The sequence below is a fragment of the Amblyomma americanum genome, chromosome 4 (assembly GCF_052857255.1).
Source record: "Amblyomma americanum isolate KBUSLIRL-KWMA chromosome 4, ASM5285725v1, whole genome shotgun sequence".
Lineage (NCBI taxonomy): Eukaryota > Metazoa > Arthropoda > Arachnida > Ixodida > Ixodidae > Amblyomma > Amblyomma americanum.
Window position 1 is genome coordinate 20,728,993 of NC_135500.1, and position 22,387 is coordinate 20,751,379.

Consider the following 22,387-nt stretch of genomic DNA (forward strand, 5'->3'; position numbering starts at 1 on the left):
ACGGAGTGCTTCGGGAGTCCTCCAAGATATGTGAGGCAAAACTGCGCCATTTTTTTTCTCCAAAAAAGAAAAATTGAAAATTCGTTTTTGAGGAAACGAAATTTGATTTGATTTGTGAGGGTTTAACGTCCCAAAGCGACTCAGGCTATTGGGATGCCATAGTGGAGGGCTCCGGAAATTTCGATTACCTGAGGTTTTTAACGTGCACCGACAACGCACAGTACACGGGCCTCTAAATTTCGCCTCCATCGAAATTCGACCACCGCGGCAGGGATCAAACTCGCGTCTTTCGGGACAGCAGCCGAGCGCCATAACAACTGAGCCACCGCGGCTGCAGGAAAGGAAAGGACGCAGTAACTGTCTCACATATCTCCGTGGAAACCCGAACCGCGCCGCACCGGAAGTGATAGCGGAGGGAGTGAAAGAAGAAACGAATAAAGAGGTGCCGTAGTAGAGGGCTGCGGAATAATTTCGACCACTTGGGGATCATTAACGTGCGCTGACATCGCACAGTACACGGGCGCGCTTGCGTTTAGCCTCCATCGAAACACGGCCGCCATGGTCGGGTTTGAACCCGGATACTCTGGCTCAATAGACGAGCGCCTTAACCACTGTTGTGATCCTTGGGCTGGGACGACCTAATCAACGGCAGATGTGGCCGTGACGGACCCACAGGCGGACACTGGGAGGCGCCGTCGTTCGCGGAAGTCCATATGCCGGACCCTCCCTTTGTTGTCCTGATTGTCTCGTCCAGCCTTCCTGCGCGAACACTTTGGGGACGCTTCCGGGCCAAACCCGCCTTCCTTGCTGCTGGGCGCGCTGGCACAGGCTGCTACCGAGCAGCGGACTGGGAGAGGAGGACCTGGGTGTCTCGTCTGCGAGAAGGATACCCGGCTCGTCGAAAAAACTCCGAGAAGAGGGGAGAGCAGTGTGTGTGTTCTGACTCTCGAGTAGAGTGGCCGTGCCGCCGGTCGGTCTCCGACCAAGTTTTTACGCCACCATGACAATGTAAATAGTGTACATAAAGTTCTCCCTTTTGGTCACCCTAAATCCGTCTCCGGACCGCTTCGTTCCTGTTCTGCCCGACAACACCTGCTGAGCGACGGCATGCTACAACTGGTTGGCAGCGGTGGGATGGCCTGCGTGATGTCCTAGCTCCGGTTTGGTGAGTGCATCGCCTTCTTTCCTTGGAGTCCTGCCAGGCTTAACGTTAAGTGCTGTTCTTCTTGGCAGGCAAAATTTGGTCGCAGATGCCTGTTTGAATTTGAACCTTGCTTTGCACCAACTCTCTTGAGAGACTAGCGATCACAAAAAAGGGCAGTCATGGACTGGAGAAAGCTGCGGAAGACGGAGATGGTCTTGATATGTGGTGAATTGGGGATTGATTGCGGTAAATCTATGACAAAACGGCAAGTTGTCGATGCGATCCAAGAAGGCGGCTTCGAGGATGAGGAGATCGTAGAGCGCTGGGAGTACATAAAGAATAAAGCTGAGGAGGAGGAAAGAAAAAGGCAATATGAGCTTGAGCTAGAGAGCAAGCGACTGGAAGTGAGGCTAGCTGAAGCTGAGGCGGAAAAGGCTAAAGCGGCCACGCCCAATGTTGAGAATAACCTGTCATCTAAGTCGCCAAAAATGAAAGATCTTTTGTCTCCTATCAAAATGGGCGAGGACATAGGGTTGTTCCTTGTAAACTTCGAGCGCACATGCGAAAAAAGTGCAATCCTTCGCACCACCTGGCCTCAACACCTCTTGACGGTTCTTCCTTGTGAGGCTGCCGACGTGCTGGCTCGGCTTACTAAAGCGGAAGCGGACGACTATGACAAAGTGAAGGCGACATTGTTTAAGAAGTACCGATTGTCGGCCGACGCATCCGTCGGCGGTTCAGAAACTCCGCGAAACAGGCCACAGAGTCCTACCCAGATTTTGCGTACAAGTTAAAGGCAAACTTAGTCGAATGGCTCAGGGCCGCAGAAGTTTATAAGGTCCGCGGCAAAGTTGTAGAACATACTTACCTAGAACAGTTCTACAACTGTTTGAATGAGGAAACGCGGCTCTGGGTTCTAGATAGGACCGAAAAAAAAAGCTTGGAGAGCGCCGCGGAGCTTGCAGAAGAATTTCAGGCCAGGCGCGACGGAGGGAAGGAAAACGTGCGGGCAGTCACAAAGCCGTACAGGAATTCCGTGAATCGTCCATGGCGGAGAGAGGACCGAGCGACCCCCACGAAGGGAGATAAAGGGATACACGAGGGGGAGCACGGAAAAGAGCCCGTAGAGGGAGACTACGCGGACAAAGAAAAGAAGCAAAAAGAGCGGGCGAAAGCCTTCGAGGTGAGGAAACCGCCAGTCTGTTTCCGCTGTAACGAGCCTGGTCATCTGGCGAGCGGCTGCGGAAAGGCAAAAGTTGTTTTTTCGCTCACCACCCTCGACGAGGAAAACATGCGCCTACTGGAACAATATATGCGCAAAATGACAGTGAATGCGAGAGAGTGCCGCGTCCAAGGCGACTCCGCCGCTACAATGGACGTGGTGCAGCCCGCGCTCGTTTCGCCGAAGGAGTTCACGGGCGAGTGCGCGTGGATCAGGCAGGTGGCCCAAGAGGACAGTGTCCGTCTGCCTGTCGCGCGCGTCACCATTCAGGGGGTTTACATGAGCCCGACAAAAGTCGGGTTCAGTCGGCTGTCGGGTAGAAAACCGGTTGTCGGGCTCATGTATACGCTAGGGGGTCGAGATAAGTGGTCGTCGAGTCGAGCTGGGCCAGCCCGGCTGCAGGGGTGGGTTGACTCCTCCCGACGTTGCCCGACCCGGTTCTAGGAAGCATGTATACGCTGCCGCATCGGCTAAGCGCCTCCCCTCCTTGTCTCGTCTCTTGCCTCCTCTCTTGTCTGGCTGGCACTGCGCAGGAACTCGGAGATATTTTCTGGTCCCGTACTGCGGGAAAATGGCAGCAAGTACGAGTACCATGGCCAGTACGAGCGTGCGTGCGGCGTGGAGCGAAGAATCTATTAAAAGTTTCTTGGCGCTTATAGAAGCTAGAAGCGTGAGCGAAGCACTCGACAGCAAGCGCCAGAGGAACCAAGATGTGTATAAAGAATTGGAGCGGGAGATGCGCGCTATGGGCTATAATTTTACATGGGAACAGCTGCGCACTTGCTGGAAAAACATGAAAAAAAGGTTTACGCTTGTAAGTATTGAAAAAGTTGCCCTTGTGTACCTCTCAGGTAATTTATTCGTGGATTTTAGGAGCTGTTGGAACAGAACAAGAGCGGAGCGTCCCCATCAGCATGGAAGTGGTTCGGCCATATGAGCGATCTATTAAGCCATCGGCCACTCGTTCAAGCACGTATGTACGGTGTTGACTCCGCTGAAGCTCAACACAGCATGAAGCTCAACACAGCAGCGGAGACACCCATTGGAAATCAAAGCGAGCCGCTGCCGGCCTCGAGGAGAGCGCGCACGTGAACGGGCGAACCAACCGACTGGAAAGACGGGAAAGGAAACATTTGGCGTTCCTCCTCCCCTTGCATCACGCGTGGTTTGCTTCCTCGACGCTAGGGGTAGCGGCGATCTCCGCCCGACAGAAAACCGGCACTTGTAAACGCGGTGGGGTCGGGCTGGCCAGCCCGACATCTGGCGCGCCCCGACTCGACCCGCAACGTCGGGCTCATGTATACGAGGCTATTGAGGGCCCGTTTGGCATATTGCACACTGAAGCGGCGGTGTCGGCGACCTTGCCAGAGCAGTGCCCCTACCTCTTTTTAAACCGCTCGGAGGAGCAGTTGGAGACGAGAGGGTTTAGCTATGGGGATCGCTCCATGCACGCGCTTACGCGTTCTAAAGCCCGCGAAATCGCGGCCCAGTTGAGTCATTCCGGGGAAGCAGAGAGGCATGCAACGGGCGAAAAAAACTGTGCAGGTGGGCGCAGAGACCGCTGCTTTCGGAAATGAGACGCCTTCAGCGCCGTGTGGCGAGGCCATTGAGGAGTTGGAAATTTCAGTTCTGCCTCCCCAGTTAGACGGCTTTCCCGAGTTGATTAAAGTAGACCGACAGACCATCGCAGCTGAACAGGACAGTGATGCAACTCTCCGAGATTTGCATGATCATGTCGGTGAGGGACTGGGAATGAAAAACGTCGCTCTGACGCAGCGCGCAGGAGTGCTGTATCGGCAGTACAAAGACAAAAAAGGTGTGCACTACGACCAACTATTGGTGCCCCAAAAATATCGGGCAGGCCTTCTAAAGCTATGTCAAGGAAGCGGCTGGTCCGGCCATCTCGGCATCAAAAAAAAAAAACAAAGGCCCGGCTTTTAAGAGAATTTTATTAGCCAGGGTGCTTCAAAGATGTTGAAAGATTTGTCCAGACCTGCGACGCATGTCAAAGGGTAGGAAAATCCCACGATAAATGCAAGGCGCCCTTGAAACTTGTGCCACTAATTAGCGAACCACTCCGGCGCCTTGTGGTGGACGTTGTAGGTCCACTACCTGTTACCGCATCAGGCTATCGCTACATTTTAACACTCATCTGCCCAGCGATGAAGTTCCCGGAGGCAATTCCCCTGAGAGAGCTGAACTCCGTGGGAATTGTCGACGGGCTGTTAAAGGTCTTTTCTAGAATAGATTTCCCCGCCGAGTTGCAGAGTGACCAAGGCAGCGTTTTTACGAGCGCACTTACGGTCACATTTCTAGGGAAATGCGGCAATCGCCTTATCCACAGCTCTATCAGACACCCTCAGAGTAGCAGTGTCGAGGCGTGGCACTCCGTAGTAATACGTGTCCTCAGGGTCATGTGCTACGAGCACCACCGAGACTGGGAGGCATGCTTGCCAGCTACCATGTTCGCGCTTCGGTCAGTGCCACATGAAGCGACCGGTTTTAGTCCAGCTGAACTGGCATACGGCCGGTCGCTCAGGTCGCCCCTTCGCATGCTTCGCGAATCTTGGGAGGGCAAAGGCGAGGATCCCACCGTCCTTGAATATGTACTTCAGCTTCTGGAACGGCTTCAGTCATGCAGAGAGCTCGTTGAGGCCAACATGAAGTCGGCCCAGCAGAAAGCTAAACTCTACCACAACCGAAACGCACGACAGCGATCATTTTCGGCGGGAGACAGGGTAATGCTGCTGGCCGCGTCGAAGGCAAACAAGCTGGACGTGCAGTGGGAGGGCCCCGCGCAGGTTGTAGAAAAACCGTCAGAAACGAACTACGCGGTAAAGATCCCGGGTAGGCGGAACGAGGTGAAGATCTATCACTGTAACCTCATGAAGCCCTGTCGACAACGTGAAGCAATCGTCCAGCTTGCGCTGAATGAACCTGAAGAGGTGCAAACAGATTTTGTATTTCCAGGCAGTGATATCCCCTCTTTTACTGGAGTTCTCGAGATGATACGTGGTGATGCAGATCTTACCGAACAGAAAGAGGACCTCCAGCAGCTACTTTCAGATTTCGAGGACACTCTAGCTGACAAGCCGGGAAAGACACTCCTAGTGGAGCATGATATTCAGGTGACCACCGACGAGCCTATTCGCTCCAGACCGTATCGCGTCTCGCCGAGGCAAAGGGAGATCCTTAATGCTGAGATTCGCCGCATGCTTGACCTCGGCGTTATTGTGCCAACGAAAAGCGAATACACGTCACCTATCGTACTGGTAGAAACACCCGGGAAGGAACCACGGCCCTGCATCGACTACCGAAAGTTAAATGCCATCACACGAGACCAACTTTATCCTATCCCTAATTTGGAGGAGCGGGTAGAAACGGTCAGCAAGGCCCAGTATGTCTCAACTCTTGATCTAACCCGCGGCTACTGGCAGGTTCCCCTGACGGATAGAGCCAGTCAGTACGCGGCATTTATCTCTCCCCTCGGCACTTTCCGACCACTCGTGATGAGCTTCGGGCTCAAAAACGCGCCGTTTTGCTTTTCTCGGCTGATGGATCGGGTGCTGACAGGTACAGAAGCATACGCGCTTCCTTACCTGGACGACATTGCCGTCTTCTCCGACAACTGGGAGGCTCACCTGCGCCACTTGCGCGAGGTTTTGACCCGACTGCGAGAGGCGGGGTTGACTCTCCGGGCTGAGAAGTGCAAGCTTGGTAAAGCCGAGGTCGAGTATCTCGGTCACGTTGTCGGACGGAGCTACCGCCGGCCGCTGGACGCTAAGGTCGCAGCCATACGCGATTATCCTAGGCCGTCTATAAAGACTGACATACGCGCCTTTCTAGGGTTGGCTGGCTATTATCAGCATTATATTCCAGGCTACTCGGAAATGGCGAGTCCGCTCACAGATAGCTTAAGGAAGGAGGAGCCGATTAAGGGGAACTGGAATACCAGCAAAGAGCAGGCTTTTCTCGCGTTGAAGAAAGCGCTTACCAGCCGGCCTGTACTAAAGGCTCCTTCATACGACGGCACCTTCATTGTTCAATGCGACGCGAGTGAGAGGGGCATGGGGGCGGTCCTGAGCCAGCGCGACGAGAACGGAGAGGAACACCCTGTGTTATTCGTAAGCCGAAACCTGACGACCCGTAAACAGGCGTACAGTGCCACGGAGAAGGAGTGCGCTTGTTTAGTGTGGGCCACCCACAAGCTTCGGTGTTACCTGGCCGGTTCGCGATTCGTCATCGAGACTGATCACTGTCCATTGACCTGGCTTCAGAACATGTCTCCGAAAAACGGACGCTTGCTCCGCTGGAGTCTCGCCCTACAGGAGCATAATTTTGAAGTTCGCTACCGGAAGGGTAAAGAAAATGGTAATGCCGATGGTCTCAGCAGAGGCTTTGTTCGCTAAGCGAAATTGGCTATACTAGGCGCTCGTCTAAGCGTACCTGGTGTAATGAAAGTTTTTATTTGCTTTTACGTTCGTTTCTATGAGTGCCCTTCCGCATTTGATGTTGTGTTCAGTTGTAGCTTAGGTGAGAATGATAAATGTTATGTTGAACTCCTCCCGTATGTCCAACTTTAGGCTCTCGTAACCCATCCATCGGCTGTTTGTCTCTTGATTGCAGCGGCAGCTGCGGTTTCTTTTCACAATGCCGCGAAATCTCATTCAAAATTGTAAGGTACTGGGCTCTGAAATCGCCCGCATATGTCTAATACGCACGCAACTCACCCTACCTGACGACCTGGGAGTGGGAAAAACGGGGCGTATTCATGCAGAACAGCTTAAGGCGTTGTTCCAGGATTGCCTGGCACGGCTAGGAGTGGTCGGTGGTGCTCTTGCCTTGTTGGATTGGGGGCATTGTGCAGGCTTGATCGCTAATGCCCTACCAGAGAGTCTGGGTCTGCAGTCATTCCCCATCAGGACCACCCGGAGAACAAGGAACCTGTCCAGCTGATCCGGCCTCTTCAGAGGACACCGAGGAGATGTAGCCCCTTTCGAGGCCTTTACCTGGCGGCGAACGAGCTGTTGTGATCCTTGGGCTGAGACGACCTAATCAACGGCAGATGTGTCCATGACGGACCCACAGACGGAGACTGGGAGGCGCCGTCGTTCGCGGAAGTCCATATGCCGGACCCTCCCTTTGTTGTCCCGATTGCCTCGTCCAGCCTTCCTGCAGGAACACTTTGGGGACGCTTCCGGGCCAAACCCGCCTTCCCAGAATTGCTGCTGGGCGCGCTGGCACAGGCTGCTACCGAGCAGCGGACTGGGAGAGGAGGACCTAAGTGTCCCGGCTGCGAGGAGGATACCCGGCTCGTCGACAAAAACTCCGAGAAGAGGGGAGAGCAGTGTGTGTGTTCTGACTCTCGAGTAGAGTGGCCGCTCCGCCGGTCGGTCTGCGACCAAGTTTTTACGCTACCATGACAATTTAAATAGTGTAGATAAAGTTCTCCCTTTTGGTCACCTTAAATCCGTCTCCGGACCGCTTCGTTCCTGTTCTGCCCGACAACACCTGCTGAGCGACGGCATGCTACCCGATCCACGACACCACTGAGCCACCGCGGCTGGTGGCGATTTTTCTGGTTACAATTTTGGCAGGTGGGGTCGTATTCCCCGTCTGTTATGAGTGATAGTATAGAATGGCTAAGGACCGAGTGTGTCTGCAACCTGCGGAGTATGGTGGATTGCGCTCGCTTTAAGTCTGGGTGAGGAGGCGAAAAGGGGTGTCTCGTCTCTCTTTGGAGGTTGGTGATTTCGGCAAGGCTCATGAGAGCCTCGGCAAGAGCTTGTGAGTCAATGGGGCCGGCTGCCCGGTTAGTTAGGCCTCGGGCTAGTCGGTCGACCACTTCGTTTCTAGCGCTTCCCGCGTGGGCGGGTACCCAGACTAGGTTGATCTTATGGTCTGGAGTGCAGGCACAAAGGATACGTGCAGCCGGGTGACAGATAAAACCTGCCGAGTAATTTTCTATAACTCTTTTGGAGTCGTTTAGGACTGTGCACGTAGGCGCGGACAGACAGACAGACAGACAGAAATACTTTATTTCGCAAATGAGTTTTAGACCCTGCTCGGTCCCTGGGCCACTGCGCGGTCCCACACCGCATCAAGTAGGTCATGTCGGGACATGAAAACACACACAAAGGACCGAGAGCAGAAACACACAGGACAGAGGCTGGTACTTCAACTGCCGTTTATTGCACACGTAGGAGAAGAAATCACTATGCCCATCTGCGTATGCTCGATACACAAGACGTATTTGAGTAACACGGTCTCTGGTTACCGCCGACACATAGATAACAAAAGAAAACAAGTAAATTCACAATAGATTCAAGCGTGTGCTTTTTGCCAGGTATGCAACTTTACCCGTGAGGGATATTGAAGGGGTGCTCAGGTATTTCTCTCCTGCTTTATTGATACAGAAAGCCTCAAATATTTCCCTATCTACCTGCTTGCGGAACCGCTTCAGCACGCGAGTGCTTCGAAAAATAGGGGTGCACTCTTCCAGTGGCATGGAACGTTCTACGCATGTGCACTCGCGGCCAGCAACCCTTCTGCGTACGTAAGCCCGTTCCGTACGGCCAACTAAACGTGTCTATTAAGCCGCCTCGTGTGAGACAGCTGGAGGTGCGTTTACTCCGCAACTAGCCCGCGTGTTTCGAACTTCTGCTGCCGCTGGGGATCATCTGCGTCTCGCTAGCAAACAAACGCGCTCGAAACACTCGGGGCACTGCCGCAGTTTTGTGTTCATTTCCTACAGTTAACACTGGTGGTTCGCCTTGGCCCTGCGAGGCGCCGACGCAGCGCCGGTGCGTGCACCCTGCCTGTCTCCCGCGAAGCACACCGTTCCCATACTGGAACCCGCTCTGATCGCCCATTGCGCGTGCACCTTCGGATATCAGGGGCGGTATTACGGATCGCTCTCGAAAAGTCTCAATTCGGAGATCGTAACGTCAAAAGGACGACACCGTGAGATGCCGACCGCAGAATCAGCCAATTAGCAGCAAGGTTGCAGTGGCTATTAGGAGGGCACCGCCCCGCAATCATTTATTCGCACAAGGGACCGTGGACTAAAGTTTAGCTGTAAAGACGCAGTGAATAAAATGAGTAAAGTTTTATTTTGCTAAGAAACTGTATTTCAAACTCAACAGCACCAAGCAAAAGAAGCAGTGTTTTCAGTTTTAGGTCATTCCACGCCAAACGTCCCAGACGTTGCGCTCGACCATCTCCAATTTGTTCAAAAAATTCATGAAAACTTATCCTAATGCGCGTAATCAACGCCTGAAATATTTTCCCGAAAAAATTTATTCGTGAGGTGACGGCTGTTTTAATATTTAGAAAAGGCGAGAAACCAGGCACTGGTCAATAATTAATAAAAAATTCAGATATTTAGAAAACACTTCACAATATTTTTCAATGACATTTGCACTGATTCACGCTTCCGATATAATTCGGTGCATGCAGCTTTATGGGGCATAAATATTTTTTGAAAAATCGAAAAAAGTATGAAAATGTGACCAATTTTCATTTTTTGTTTTAAATATCAACTTGCTCTTTGAAATTAAAAAATGGCCATTTTGTTTCTGCAGATGTCTAGTACCTATAACAAATGTTACAGGTGAAGAAACTGCGCACATATGTGAAATAAAATACTAAAGTTGCAAAGAGTGCGTTTTGAGCCAAGAACACTCGTTAATATCACCCTGAGGTGGTCCAAGTAAAAATGCAAACAAGCGTGGGTCAGATATTAAAGTTTATTTCCTTTCATCTCAAAAATTTTTATCGAGGTAATTTTTGTTTAAAGAAAAAAAAAAGAATTTTTGAATTCGACCTCTCGCACCGCTAGTTGCGTTGTCTCTTAATGCCTCTTCACCGCAGAACACGGCCCTGGCATGACATGACATGCACTTATGGCCAGATAACTTTAGTTTGCCATTGTTCGCTGTCATGCATTTTTAGGGCTGGAGCTAAAGAAGTTATTGCGTGACATTCGGCGGACGGCACTTAGTGAACGAGATCGTTTTCAAAATTCTAACAGACACACTTTGGTGCGGCGCACGCAAGAGAAAAAAAACGAGGGTATTCGGCGTGCTGTTTCGCATGGACCACGACGAGGGATGAACAGCTAGCATAGCGGGCGCAGCACGGCTGCGTTATTTACATCCGAATAAGACCGCGGAGAGCGCGCGCCTCTGAGCGCACGTGACGATGCGAAGTGCACACCGCTGCGGTCAGTAACGCGAGACGTGCTGGCGGTGTACGCGGTTCGCTCGTGCGAATGTGCGTCGCTCGCGTGAAGGTGCTTCGCCAGCACAGTGGCTCGTCTACAGTGGTCGCTGGAGTGTTAATGCAAAAATTGCACTGATTGAATCAAATAAAACCAATAATAATAATAATAATAATTGGTTTTTGAGGAAAGGAAATGGCGCAGTATCTGTCTCATATATCGTCGGACACCTGAACCGCGCCGTAAGGGAAGGGATAAACGAGGGAGTGAAAGAAGAAAGGAAGAAGCGGTGCCGTAGTGGAGGGCTCCGGAATAATTTCGACCACCTGGGGATCTTTAACGTGCACTGACATCGCACAGCACACGGGCGCCTTAGCGTTTTGCCTGCATAAAAACGCAGCCGCCGCGGTCGGGTTCGAACCCGGGAACTCCGGATCAGTAGTCGAGCGCCCTAACCACTGAGCCACCGCGGCGGGTAAAAAAAATAAAACCAAGACTTCACATCGGAAACAACCGGGCATGAGCCTCTGCAGGCCACAGGGGCAAGGTACTACGTGGCGCTGCTGCGTCGCGGATTGTTTCAACACCGGATCGTTCTGGTCATTTCCAGATCGGCGTCTCAGAAGCTCTTATGTTGGTGCTTCCGCCTGTCATGGCGCTGAAAAGAATGAATGACTGCGACAGAACCACACCGAACAACTAGCTCACTTGGGCATGTGCCGCCCCGCAGCGTTAAGAAAACCTTTTCTCACGAACACCTCTCAACGTTCCCATGCTTGCCTGCAGTGCAAACCTCACTTAAGAACAAGAACTCTACATTTCGTCTGGCCACAGTGTCGGCAGTGTCGTGCTCTGCGGTGAAGAGGCATCAAGAGGCGACGCAACATATGGCGCGAGAGCTCAACTTCAAAAATTCTTTTCTCCATTTTAACAAAAATTACCTACACAAAAATTTCAGCGATGAAAGAAAATAAACAGTACTATGTGACCCGCTATTGTATGCATTTTTGCTTAGACCACCTCAGGGTGAAATTAACGAGTGTTTTTGGCTCAAAACGCACTTTTTGCAACTTTAGTATTTTATTTTACTTTCATGTACGCAGTTTCATCACCTCGACATACTCGACATCTGGAGAAACAAGGTGGCTATTTCCGTGAGCAAGTTGATATTTAAAACAAAAAATGAGAAAAATGACACATTTTCATACCTTTTTTATTTTCTTTAAATATTTATGCCGTATAAATTCCGAATTATATCGAAAGCCTGAATCTGTGAAAATGTCACTGAAACAAATTGTGAAGTGTTTTCTAAATGTCTTAATTTTTTATTAATTTTTGACCAGTGCCTGGTTTCTCCCCTTTTCAAATATTAAAACTGACGGCAACTCACGAAGAAACGTTTTTCGGCAAAAATATTTCAGACTTTGATTATGCACATTAGGATAAGTTTTCATGAATTTTTTTGAACAAATTGAAGTTGGTCGAGCGCAACGTCTGGGACGTTTGGCTTGGAATGACCCTGTTGCAATTAAGTTCGATGTTCAGTCACTTTTGTTGCCGCGAAGGTGTGCTGTCAGCGGTAAAGCGTGAACATGTTAGTCTAGAAATAAACAGAAACGCAATGAAGAAAAAATGAAGAATTTTGGTAATAAACTCTGTTGAAAACTCAACAACACGAAGGAAAATTAGAAGCATTCTCAGTTTTGCAATTAAATTTGCAGTCGGCTAACCTCTCTTTCCATGAGGGCGCGCTGGCAGTGGCATAACGTGAACGTGGCGGATTGCAAGAAGACAGATGATTCCATGGCTAGTTCCTGTTTTCTTGCGTGTCGTCTAAAATCAAGGTACTTTGTGGATGTCTTCAGAGCGCAGAAAAATCTGATTGAAGGCAGTGAATGCTACGGGCCTGCCGAGATCAACTTACAGGCAGCGCTCGGCTCGAAAATCGACGAAGACAACTTTAGTCTGTGTTCTCGGTCGGCGCCTATTGGTGACGGAGTGATGTGTGATTCTGTTTATTTTCTTGAGAAAATACCAGAAAACCATTTGTCATCGCACAAAAGCAACTGCCGACAGACGGGAGCAGACAGGTGCAGCTGCTGATAGCTTGCAATCTACGTGTGGGAAATGAGAGTCGACACGGCCTGCCGTTGTGGCAGCACTCTTCTGCCTCGTAGCCTAGTGATGCCGCCCACATCGGGCTAAGCACTTGATGTTCCGTTGGTATTTTTGTAGCTCCGTTCGGTTGACGTTCAGTTGCGGTAGTTTCTTGTTTTTCCTGTGCAGGATGCAGAAATTGTGATGTTTATGATCCACTCAGTTCGTTTAGAGTGAAAGGAAGCAGATGCATTGATAACCTTGCTATTGTCGCCGAGGAGAGAATGAGCTTGTTTTATTAACGTTATTTGCTGATCTTGTAGTAGATCCAGGGCCAACCGGGAAAGAAGTAGTTTGCTTGTATGGCTTGTGTAGAGGCTAATTGCAACTGGGCAGAAAGTTGAGCAAATTTTCTCATGTCCGCTGGTACAGAGCGCTTGAATTGCATATGATCCAGGGCAGTGAGGTAGGTAGGACAGGACAGGGATGTGTAATATGTTATTGTATTTTGCTCAGCAGGCGGAGTGATGTTGGTATTGCTTGGTTTGGTGAGGGCAGTGTTTGAAGGGCTTTAAATACTTTGCATAGCTTCTAACATGCACTTACTTTCAGGTCGGAAGAGCACTTAGGTTTTTTTTTTAATTATGGTCCATCTTATCTGAGGCACCCTGTATACAGGCCGCTCCAGTTAGAAAGGAAACAACCAGCTCAAAATGACAAGGATATTAAATACCTAGACGAACAGTAGCTTGAAAGCAGTTGCACTTGTTACAGATATTATGCGGTAGCATAAGGAGCTTGTCCGGCCATTCGGCATTGTCCCCGTCTCGTGTCATCAAGGACAAGACTTCCTAGCCTTGTGTTATCGCAAACCAAGCTAGGTGTCAGTTAAGGGGCAATAACCGAGTGCTCGAAATTTCCCATAATGGAGCTTCCCGCATATTCTTAGAGCTGTAGAGCATTTCCAGTAACGGTGTTGCATGATTTGTGATTGTAAACTGACCTCTACTCACACACCATCTCCTTGATGATGTGTCTATGATGTTTACACATCTTTGTCTATCACTGAAGATGTTCTAGTAATTCAGCAGTCATTGTAGCCACTGCACCTTACAATCTTTATTATGCATTGTTGTACAGCGGTCTCCTTGCAGTAGGTACAGCTTTTAGCACAGAGTGAAACACCTAGCCACATATCATTAAGCTAAAAGCTTAGCTTTAGTATTTACACATCTTATATGTGCCAAAATGTTTTCTAGTCCTCAAAATGCATTATGTACACTGTACTATGTAGTTTTTATTGTACAGGTAGCCTCTGTATGAAAGAAAACAGACACTTTGAACTCAATTTTTCAATTTTTTTCCTAACTGCGCTCACAAACGCATTATGGTAATTGTACATCAAGCTAAAGTATGCTTGTATGTACACTGCCTTTTCTGCAATAGAAGCACACTCGTGTCAAATGCTGTGCCTAAAAAAATAAACGCGCTTACTGAATGTGTGATGCACTAAAAACAACCTTTGTGTTGCTTTTTGATTCCAACAAGCATCACAAATATTCCGCGCCTTATTCGAGCACTACACTTTGGTTCATGCATTTTCGTCACACAGGTAATGACCACAGGCACTCGACCCAGCTGGAAGGAGATAGCATAGAAGTGGCAGGTGGGCTGACATAAGCATTGACAAAAGAGAGTTCAAAATCAAGCTTTTCCCAAATTGGGCGAGCTGCTTCAACACTTTTCCCGCCTTCAGGAAGAGACTGTGCAACACGCTGCTGAGGGACTGGGAGGTATACTGGCGAGCACACTGAAAATGAAGTGATAGCCGGTGGGGGCACCTGTTTGTCACTGCAGGCTTCTGGCTGCACACAGGTTGGCCAAGGGCACAACCACATCACACAGTTGCTCACACACTTGCATATGTGTGTTGTGCGCTGAAACAAGGCAATAACAGTGGCAACAGGGACAGTGGCTGATATGACTCTCCACACCAGCATGGTGAGTCGTTGCTAGACGCTAGAGTTTCCACCGCAACTGTCGCTGCACCATCCCTAGGTGCGCCTGCCTCAGGAGACGGGTCGTCATACAGAGGCTAAAAATACAGTAGCGCATTGCTCTTCCCACGAGGTAGGTGAGGAGGATCGAGTTAGCCACCATTTAGAGGTGGTTCATTGTTATCTGGGTCAGTGGCAGTGTCGCCTGCACCCTCTGCTGACCTGGGAACATCCAAACAGAGGCTGTGAAGTGCAGCACGTGCGGTGATGATGCACACTGTCCACTCCCACTGGCAGTGGTGCATCCGGTGCCCTTTAAAGCACCGGAAGCAACTTTTCGACACACCAATACAGCGCTCAGCCACAAATTGTGTGAAAGCAAGTGGCGCGTTGTACAGACATTCTACTACGTCGGGTCTGTGATGGCACGCAACTGGCGCAAGCAGCCATGGCTCCAGTCGGTATTCATAGCCTCCTGCATAACAAGAAATGACGCAGTAAGCATGTCGTTTCTCAGTAATCTCAGCAGCCTAACAGGACGATCTGCTATAGAGTAGAAGACTCATGCCAAGTAGCTCACATCCAGGCTTTGCTGACTATGACATACAAGAGCATGCAGACACGCAGGATTGAGATGTATAAGTGCGCACTGCTGTAAGGTCAGTCTTTTACCATCATATTGATATAAATGATGCACTATGATTGCCTACAAAACACAAGTGCTGCCAGGTGCATTTTTTTTTGGTTTCTTCAACAGGAAAGGCTATGCATTTCAACAATGTAATATGTGTCCTGTGTTTCTGCTGCAATTATAATTTACAAAAGGGTGGCAATACACTGTATCATACTGTAACGTGTCTACATTGGTGTAACTAGCCAGGCTCATTCTTGTAGCTTTAGCAGATCCGGGCAAATGCATTGTGGTGGAGCTCAATATATGTGACAGAGTTCGCCCAATGGTTTACATGGCTAATTTGCTGCTTACCTAGGAAAAACTCACCGTCGTCCACCAGGGCTTTCTCCGCCTTGGAGTGCCTCCAGACGAGCGTGTCGTGGAAGGATGCGGGTCAGCGCGTGTCCACGGCCAGATTGCGCATGTTCGCGCCACAGATCTGAGAAAAAACACGCACAGCACGAACTTACTGTAGCTGCCGAGGCCCGCACTTGTAGCTGAACTCATGCGGTCAAAAACGTCGGCCGAGGTATACTCACTATCACGCTTTCAGCGCAGAACCGTTTGCGGCTCGTTCGCAGCACTGCCCCCAGACTCCTTGATAGTGATGAGTGCCCAATCGACACACCCGACGACGCCGGGGATGCTGCCGCGGCGAAAGTTTAGGCAAAGGAAGCCCTCCTTCACCGCCGCCTTCTCCTCAGGTCTCCTCGGAAAGAGAACACACCCCTTCTGCGACCCAACGTTGACATCGGTCTCCGCTACCCTCCGCGAACACTTGTTTACAGTCGGTTGGGCTGCGCCGACGTTTTCTTCATTTTCAACGGCGCCTTGAAGCCCACCGGTGGCGAAGAAGCGCAGCGCGCCCAGCACCTGCCGCTACACTGACAGCGCACTCACCTGCGCACCTTCCAGTTCAACGGCGAGTTCGTCGCACAGCCACTGCGCACTCTCATTCCTAAGTCGAATCGTCGAAATAACTCGTGCCGCGCGCCAACGTCGTCTTCATGCACTCTCCTACACCGTTGCTCGCGCAGTCACCCGCGTATACGACGATGTAAACAGCCGCCCTTTTCTATTTCTGTCTCAAATGCTTTGAGACTACATTTTCCAGCCTCAAAAATTGTCTCAATCTGCCCGCATAATTAGGTGGGCAACGTCAACACTTCTGGGCCGTTTACGACGTCAATCAGTGAAGCAAAAAATCAAAATGGACGCCGTCCACGGCCGACAAATAGGAGAGGGGCAAATGAGACTGTTTTTTAGATAGATTCGATTGAGTGCGAGCCGTAATTACGCCACAGGATGACTACAAGCAGTCGCTGTTTCACCCACGTTGATGCCGCAGCAGCGGTGCGTCACTGTTGCGTGCCGTGCGGGCAAAATTCTGCATATAAGTGCCCGTGCGCGCCCACTAATCAGAGATTGAGCCACGACAGACACCGGCAAGCGATCCTAACTCTTCTGTGCGAGGTGTATTACTTTACTGCTTCCGGTTGCATTTACACATCGGTCAATATAGGCGTGGCAACCCAGCAGCGGCATCCAGCACCTTTGGAAGCAGTCACTATCCTTGCGACGCCGGATCGCGCTGCAAAAAGCTCCAATAGCGGCGATCTCGTCTTATTTTATGCTGACCTTTTAGGCCAGATTCTAATGGAGGAGCAATGCGCTGCAAGAGAGACACACAGGGCGCATGTATTTCCACTGCATCGTAGGAGCAAGCGAAAATCAACGGCAGCTATATTAAAGGAACCCGAAACAGCAGCGGTAGATCGAGTGTTTTGAGTATATTTGTTCGATAGCGAGGTGGAAATGAGTCCCAGAGGCAACTAAAGTTTTAAGCACGCGAGCTATTTGCGATGGAAATGCGCCTACAGGTGTCTCAGATAAAGGGGCATAATGGTAGTGCCGCCCCCGCAGGCTCTGCGGCATCAAGGCAGCGGTCTGTGCGTTCCGAAATGTGAGCTCGCTACTAAGGGCACTATAACCATCATCTGCGCGACAGTGCTGCCGGCCGAATGCGAGGCAAGCAGAGGAATGAGAGGGTCGCGCCGGCAGGGGGTCTGCACATGCGTGTGGCGATTTTGAGTTTCTTCGGGTTCGGCTAGGCGGCGCTGGCGCCCATCCTTATTAGAATGTTATTGCTGACTTGATGGAGGAATATGGTAGCTGTGCAGTTCCTACATATACTAACAGATTCTAAGGAATCATGCCGTAATTATGCAAATGGCAGAATTGGCCGCAAAGCGCTCCAGATCCTCCTCCGCGCAGGCCAGAACAAAAATCGAGTCAGACACACCCTGTTTTGGATACCGGGAAACAACGACATTGAAGGCAACCAAAGGGTCGACAAGATCGCTCTAGAGCATACAAACCGAGCTGGCTCAGACGGCGACACCGACGACTTCATGACGGTGACCTCGACGTATTCAGATCTACTACATTATCATAGAGGAACGAGGATAAGATACTCACGACCCCACAACATACTAAACCAACATGACGCAGTACACTGGCGGAAACTGCAAACCAGAACTTTCCCAAAATTAAACACGCTAAGCAAAATGTTCCCTGGGTAATATAGGAACACATGCCCATGGTGTGGCGCAAAGCCCATCCTTTATCACATTACATGGGAATGCAGCAAAAACAAAGCACTACATAGAGTATAAAACCCGAGTGCGGAACAGTGGGAGAGGGTGCTCTCCAGTGGCGACCCGTGTATACAACGGGTGCTCATACAGCATGCCCGACGAGCAGCCACCCTTAGTTGAGCCCTGGAATAGGGGCACCAACCCTGACAGACAGAAGATATCACCATCAGGAAGATGGAAGAACTCTGTCGGACCGCTGAATGACCTTATAATTAGAGCAATTAAAGTTTATCCTATCCTACCCTATCCTGTATATATCTTCCCGTATTTTCACATAAGTCACGAGACATGTGAAAATTCCGCAATGCCTGCCAGACTGCTGACGTTTCCACTTAGTCAAATGCTTTCTCGTAATGAATGAAGGCTATGTATAGGGGTTGGTTATGTTCTGCGCATTGCTATATCACCTGATTGATTGTGAGAATATGATCTATTGTTGAATACTCTTTACGAAAGCCTGCCTAATCATTTGAATGATTGAGGCCTACGGTTGTTCGTGATTCTATTTGCGATTAGCTTTGTAAATACCTTGTAGGCAACAGACAGTAAACTGAACGGTCTGTACATTTGCAGGTCCTTGACGTCTCTTTCCTTAAGAATTAAGACAATGTTAGCTTTCTTCCAAGCTACCGGTATGCTCGAGGTCACAAGGCATTGCGTATGCAGGGTGGCTAGTTTTTCTAGCACGATCTCCCTCCGTCCTTCAAGACATCTGCTGTTACCTGATCGTCACCAGCTGCTTCCCCCTTTGCATTGCTCCTAAGGCTTTCTTTACTTCCTGTTTCGTTACTGCCCGGATGTCCAATTACTGTGCGCTAATGCCTCTCTCATTAGCGTTCTGATTACATTGGCTACTGTATAGGTATCTTTTTAACTCTTCGGCTACTTTACCTTATCCATATTGCCAATGACATTGCCCTCTTTGTCTCTTAGCACATGTATCTGGTCTTTACCTATGCCTACTTTCCTCTTCACTGCTTCTAGGCTACTTGGATTCTTTACTGCATGCTCGATTTTCTCCGTTAAAAACTTACTTATATCGGCAGTCCTTGCGCTTATTTATTAACTTTGATACCTTAGCCTAATGAATTCTGTCTGTAAGGTTAGACGCTTCCATGCTTTGGCGTTTCTTAATCAGATTTTTTGTCTCCTGTCATAGCTTGCCGGTATCTTGTCGAACCATCCTACCGCCTACTTCTATTACGCTCTCCATAATGATAGATGTGATAATATCGTTCATTGTTTTAACATTAAGATCGTCCTCCTCATTTATAGACGAATATCTTTTTTCGTGTCCAAGAGCCGAATAAATGTTACGAAGTGCAAAGGTACGAGGGTTTGTCTTAATAGCTGCGGTGTTCATAGTTATACTCACTAGTACTTTACTGAAATCCACAACCTCAGGCTGTTATGTAGGTGTGACCGTAACTAACAATTTATCTTGAAAATTGTATATTGATAACATAGTGTCTAAAGCTCACTGTAGTTTACGCTGCTTGCGCCGAAATTTTTCTCATGCGCCATCATCATTAAAACAATTCCTGTCCATCACTTACGTTCGCTTTCAGCTTGTGCATGCTGCAACAATATCGGAATCATGACATTTAACACAAGCGCGGACCGTGGAGGCTGTACAAAACTGCTCCGCCAGTTTTGTTTGAAATAATTACAGTCAGAGATCACGCGTAACCCACATGAAATATTTAATAAACATGCCTCTGTTATCCGATCACCGAAAACGCCCGCATTACTTTGCTTCCCAAAATCTTTTATCATAACACATATTTACGTACTCTTTCAATCAGTCTAGCACCTTTAAATTCTTCTGGTAGCGATCATAACCAGAAAGTTAGTATACCGCATTTCAACACTGTCATGGGCGCCAACTCATTCGTACCTGAAACTAGCAATGACTGGAACAGCTTATCCCCTTCATTAGCAAGTATAATTAATAAACTTGTTTTAGAAATACAATTGAAAGTGAATTTTTCGATGTATTCAAAAATTTGTTTTGCTACGTGTCACACTTTTCTCTATTTGAGTGTTTTTTTTATAATCACTGTCAAAATGCTAACAATCAGAATCGAAGATTTCCTGCACGATTTGTTATCACATACCTATTTTACATCGTGTTCATTACATCTGTATTTGTATCTTCTGTACCTTTCAGTTCGTCATCAACAGACGTCAACTCGAAGTTTGCAATTTTTTCCGTTGTGTTATTTTTTATGCGAGTTTTTACTAATGTTTACTTTGCTTTCTCTTAAATACGTAGCCCTTTGATTTCCTCGGAATCAGAGGCTGTTGGCTTTCTTCGTTTGTATGTCGCAACGAGCAACTCGATTCCCAACCGTTGTGTGAGAGAAAGATGCACATGAAATTTAGACCAAAAATGCTCTCAGTTACCTATATTACGGCAGAAAAATAAAATAAAATTATAAATAATACTATCCCGCCGTGAGCCAGCCGTTTATTCTACTGCGGTTTTTTACTGTTTTCTTTTGTCAACTTTATATTGAACATGTGTGATCCGTGCCTTATATTTAACGGGAGGGCATTAACACGCGAGCGCATATAATACACAGATATGACTGAAAAATCTTTTGATAATGCATTCAGGGAGTGCTCGATCCCGCCAAGACTAAAAACAGAAAAGAAAACCGAAAATTGGTCAAGGCTGGGTCAAGAAATGCCAAACGCCAAAGCAGCAAACACGGCAACAAGGGTAAAGCGAGGCACAAACATAAGTGATTAAAGAATTAAGTTGGGCTAGTTGGTGCTTTTGATCCACAGACTGCGACATATTACTAGCGTTAAAATACAAAGGACCAAGAGCAGAAACACACAGGACAGACGCTAGCGTTAAAATACAAAGGACAAAGAGCACAAACACACAGGACAGACGCTAGAGTCTGTCCTGTGTGTTTCTGCTCTTTGTCATTTGTATTTCAACGCTAGTAATAGGTCGCAGTCTTGAAACATAAGTGAGGAGACATAAAAACAAGCGAAAAAATTGGTATAAAATCAAGTGAAAAAATGGCGTACATGGGCAACAATTAACAGGGCAACAATTCATGAAAAGTTAAAAACGTATAAAATGAATGGAGGCCAAAAAATGAACCCAGCCAAAAATTAAATCAGGTTAAAAAAACACAGGTAAAAAACTAAAATGAGGCAATGATAAGAGCCAAGAAATTCAATGAGGCGCTAAAAGCAAGTCAAAATATTGACATAAGTGAGGCAACCATTAGCAGGCCAAAAAATGGTAAATGATGAGCGCTGAGATGGGGTATTAAAGGGTTTAAGGTCGATTCGAATGCGGTACAATCATATTGAACCAGACAGGTATGCCATCTCTATTTTTGGAGGGCTGCTGAAGGCACGCTAACGCAGCCTACTTTCAAGTTATCAATGATGGCTGCTTCAATTATTTCCCGAGTCAACTGGTTCTTGTTCTTGCCAAGACTCTTGTGTTAGAAAAGATAGGAGGGCGGCTTTTGCGTGGTGGGCAGTCTCGACAGGGGATGGACAAGTTGCTTGATTTTTGATCTCTCACGTTCAAGTTGTGCTCTGCAGTCTTTTGTTCAAGCAACGACCTGTCTGTCCAGCGTATTCTTTGCCGCAGGAGAGAGGAATAGAATAGACGACTCCCGGTGGCGCATGACACATACGCCTTACGCCTAATTGTACATTCTTTCCTTCGTTCGACTTGCTTGTTTACGTGTCTACACAGCCTGGAAAGGCGATGAGGAGCAGAAAAAAATAACCTGCGCTCCTGCTTTTTTCTCCAATTTTTTTAAATTGTGAGAAACCTGGTGAATGTACAGAATAACTGTGAGTTTTTGTTCTGATCTGACCGCAGCGGTGGCCGAGTGGTTGAGCATCCGCCTCGCGTGCGGGAGGTGCGGGGTTCGATCCCCAGTGCCGCCGGGTACCCGCCGGTGATACAATGGGTACAAGCTTTCCCCTGGTCAGGTGCTCGGCTTATTTAGGGTGAAATGCTTGGGAAATGGTTCTTTGAGCCCACCTTCAGAAGTCAAAAATACCTTGTGCCATGGCGCTCTTTGGCAATAGATGCCCTTGCGCCATAAAAATTCATCGTCATCATCATGTTTCGATCTGTTTCGTTGGACGTAGTGGGCTTGTTGCTTTTCATGACACTGAGCATATTTTCGGCTATTGAGGAGGGAAGCATTGCCGGGTATCCGGAATGAAGCATTCTCTAGGATTGAACCTGAAGACTTGTCTTCAGAGACTGCTGACAAAACTTGGTTAACGCGTTTTTGAAGGCGGCTTGAACAATGTTTCTCGTTATTAGCTTTGAATGCGCGGAGTCGTAGGGTAAGACAGGCTTGTTGGCCCTTGGCTCAAAAGAC

At 48.7% G+C, this 22,387-nt stretch overlaps 1 protein-coding gene across 13 annotated transcripts in view; it reads left to right on the forward strand.

Moving 5' to 3' along the window:
• The window catches only part of LOC144127822 (rifampicin phosphotransferase-like), a 685,750-nt gene that overhangs the window by 597,381 nt on the left and 65,982 nt on the right, over positions 1-22,387 (forward strand). For 2 of the 13 annotated variants that reach the window (XR_013313578.1, XR_013313579.1), the window contains 2 exons: positions 755-1,165; positions 7,234-7,832. The exons of 10 other annotated variants lie outside the window; for them this stretch is intronic. Coding sequence is in view for 1 of the 3 variants with exons in the window: in XM_077660764.1 (XP_077516890.1) it covers positions 676-1,004 (329 nt within the window). In the remaining 2 variants the exon portion in view is untranslated. Of the gene's footprint in view, positions 1-675; positions 2,608-7,233; positions 7,833-22,387 lie in introns of those variants that run through there. One more of the 13 variants, XM_077660764.1, reaches the window with a different exon arrangement.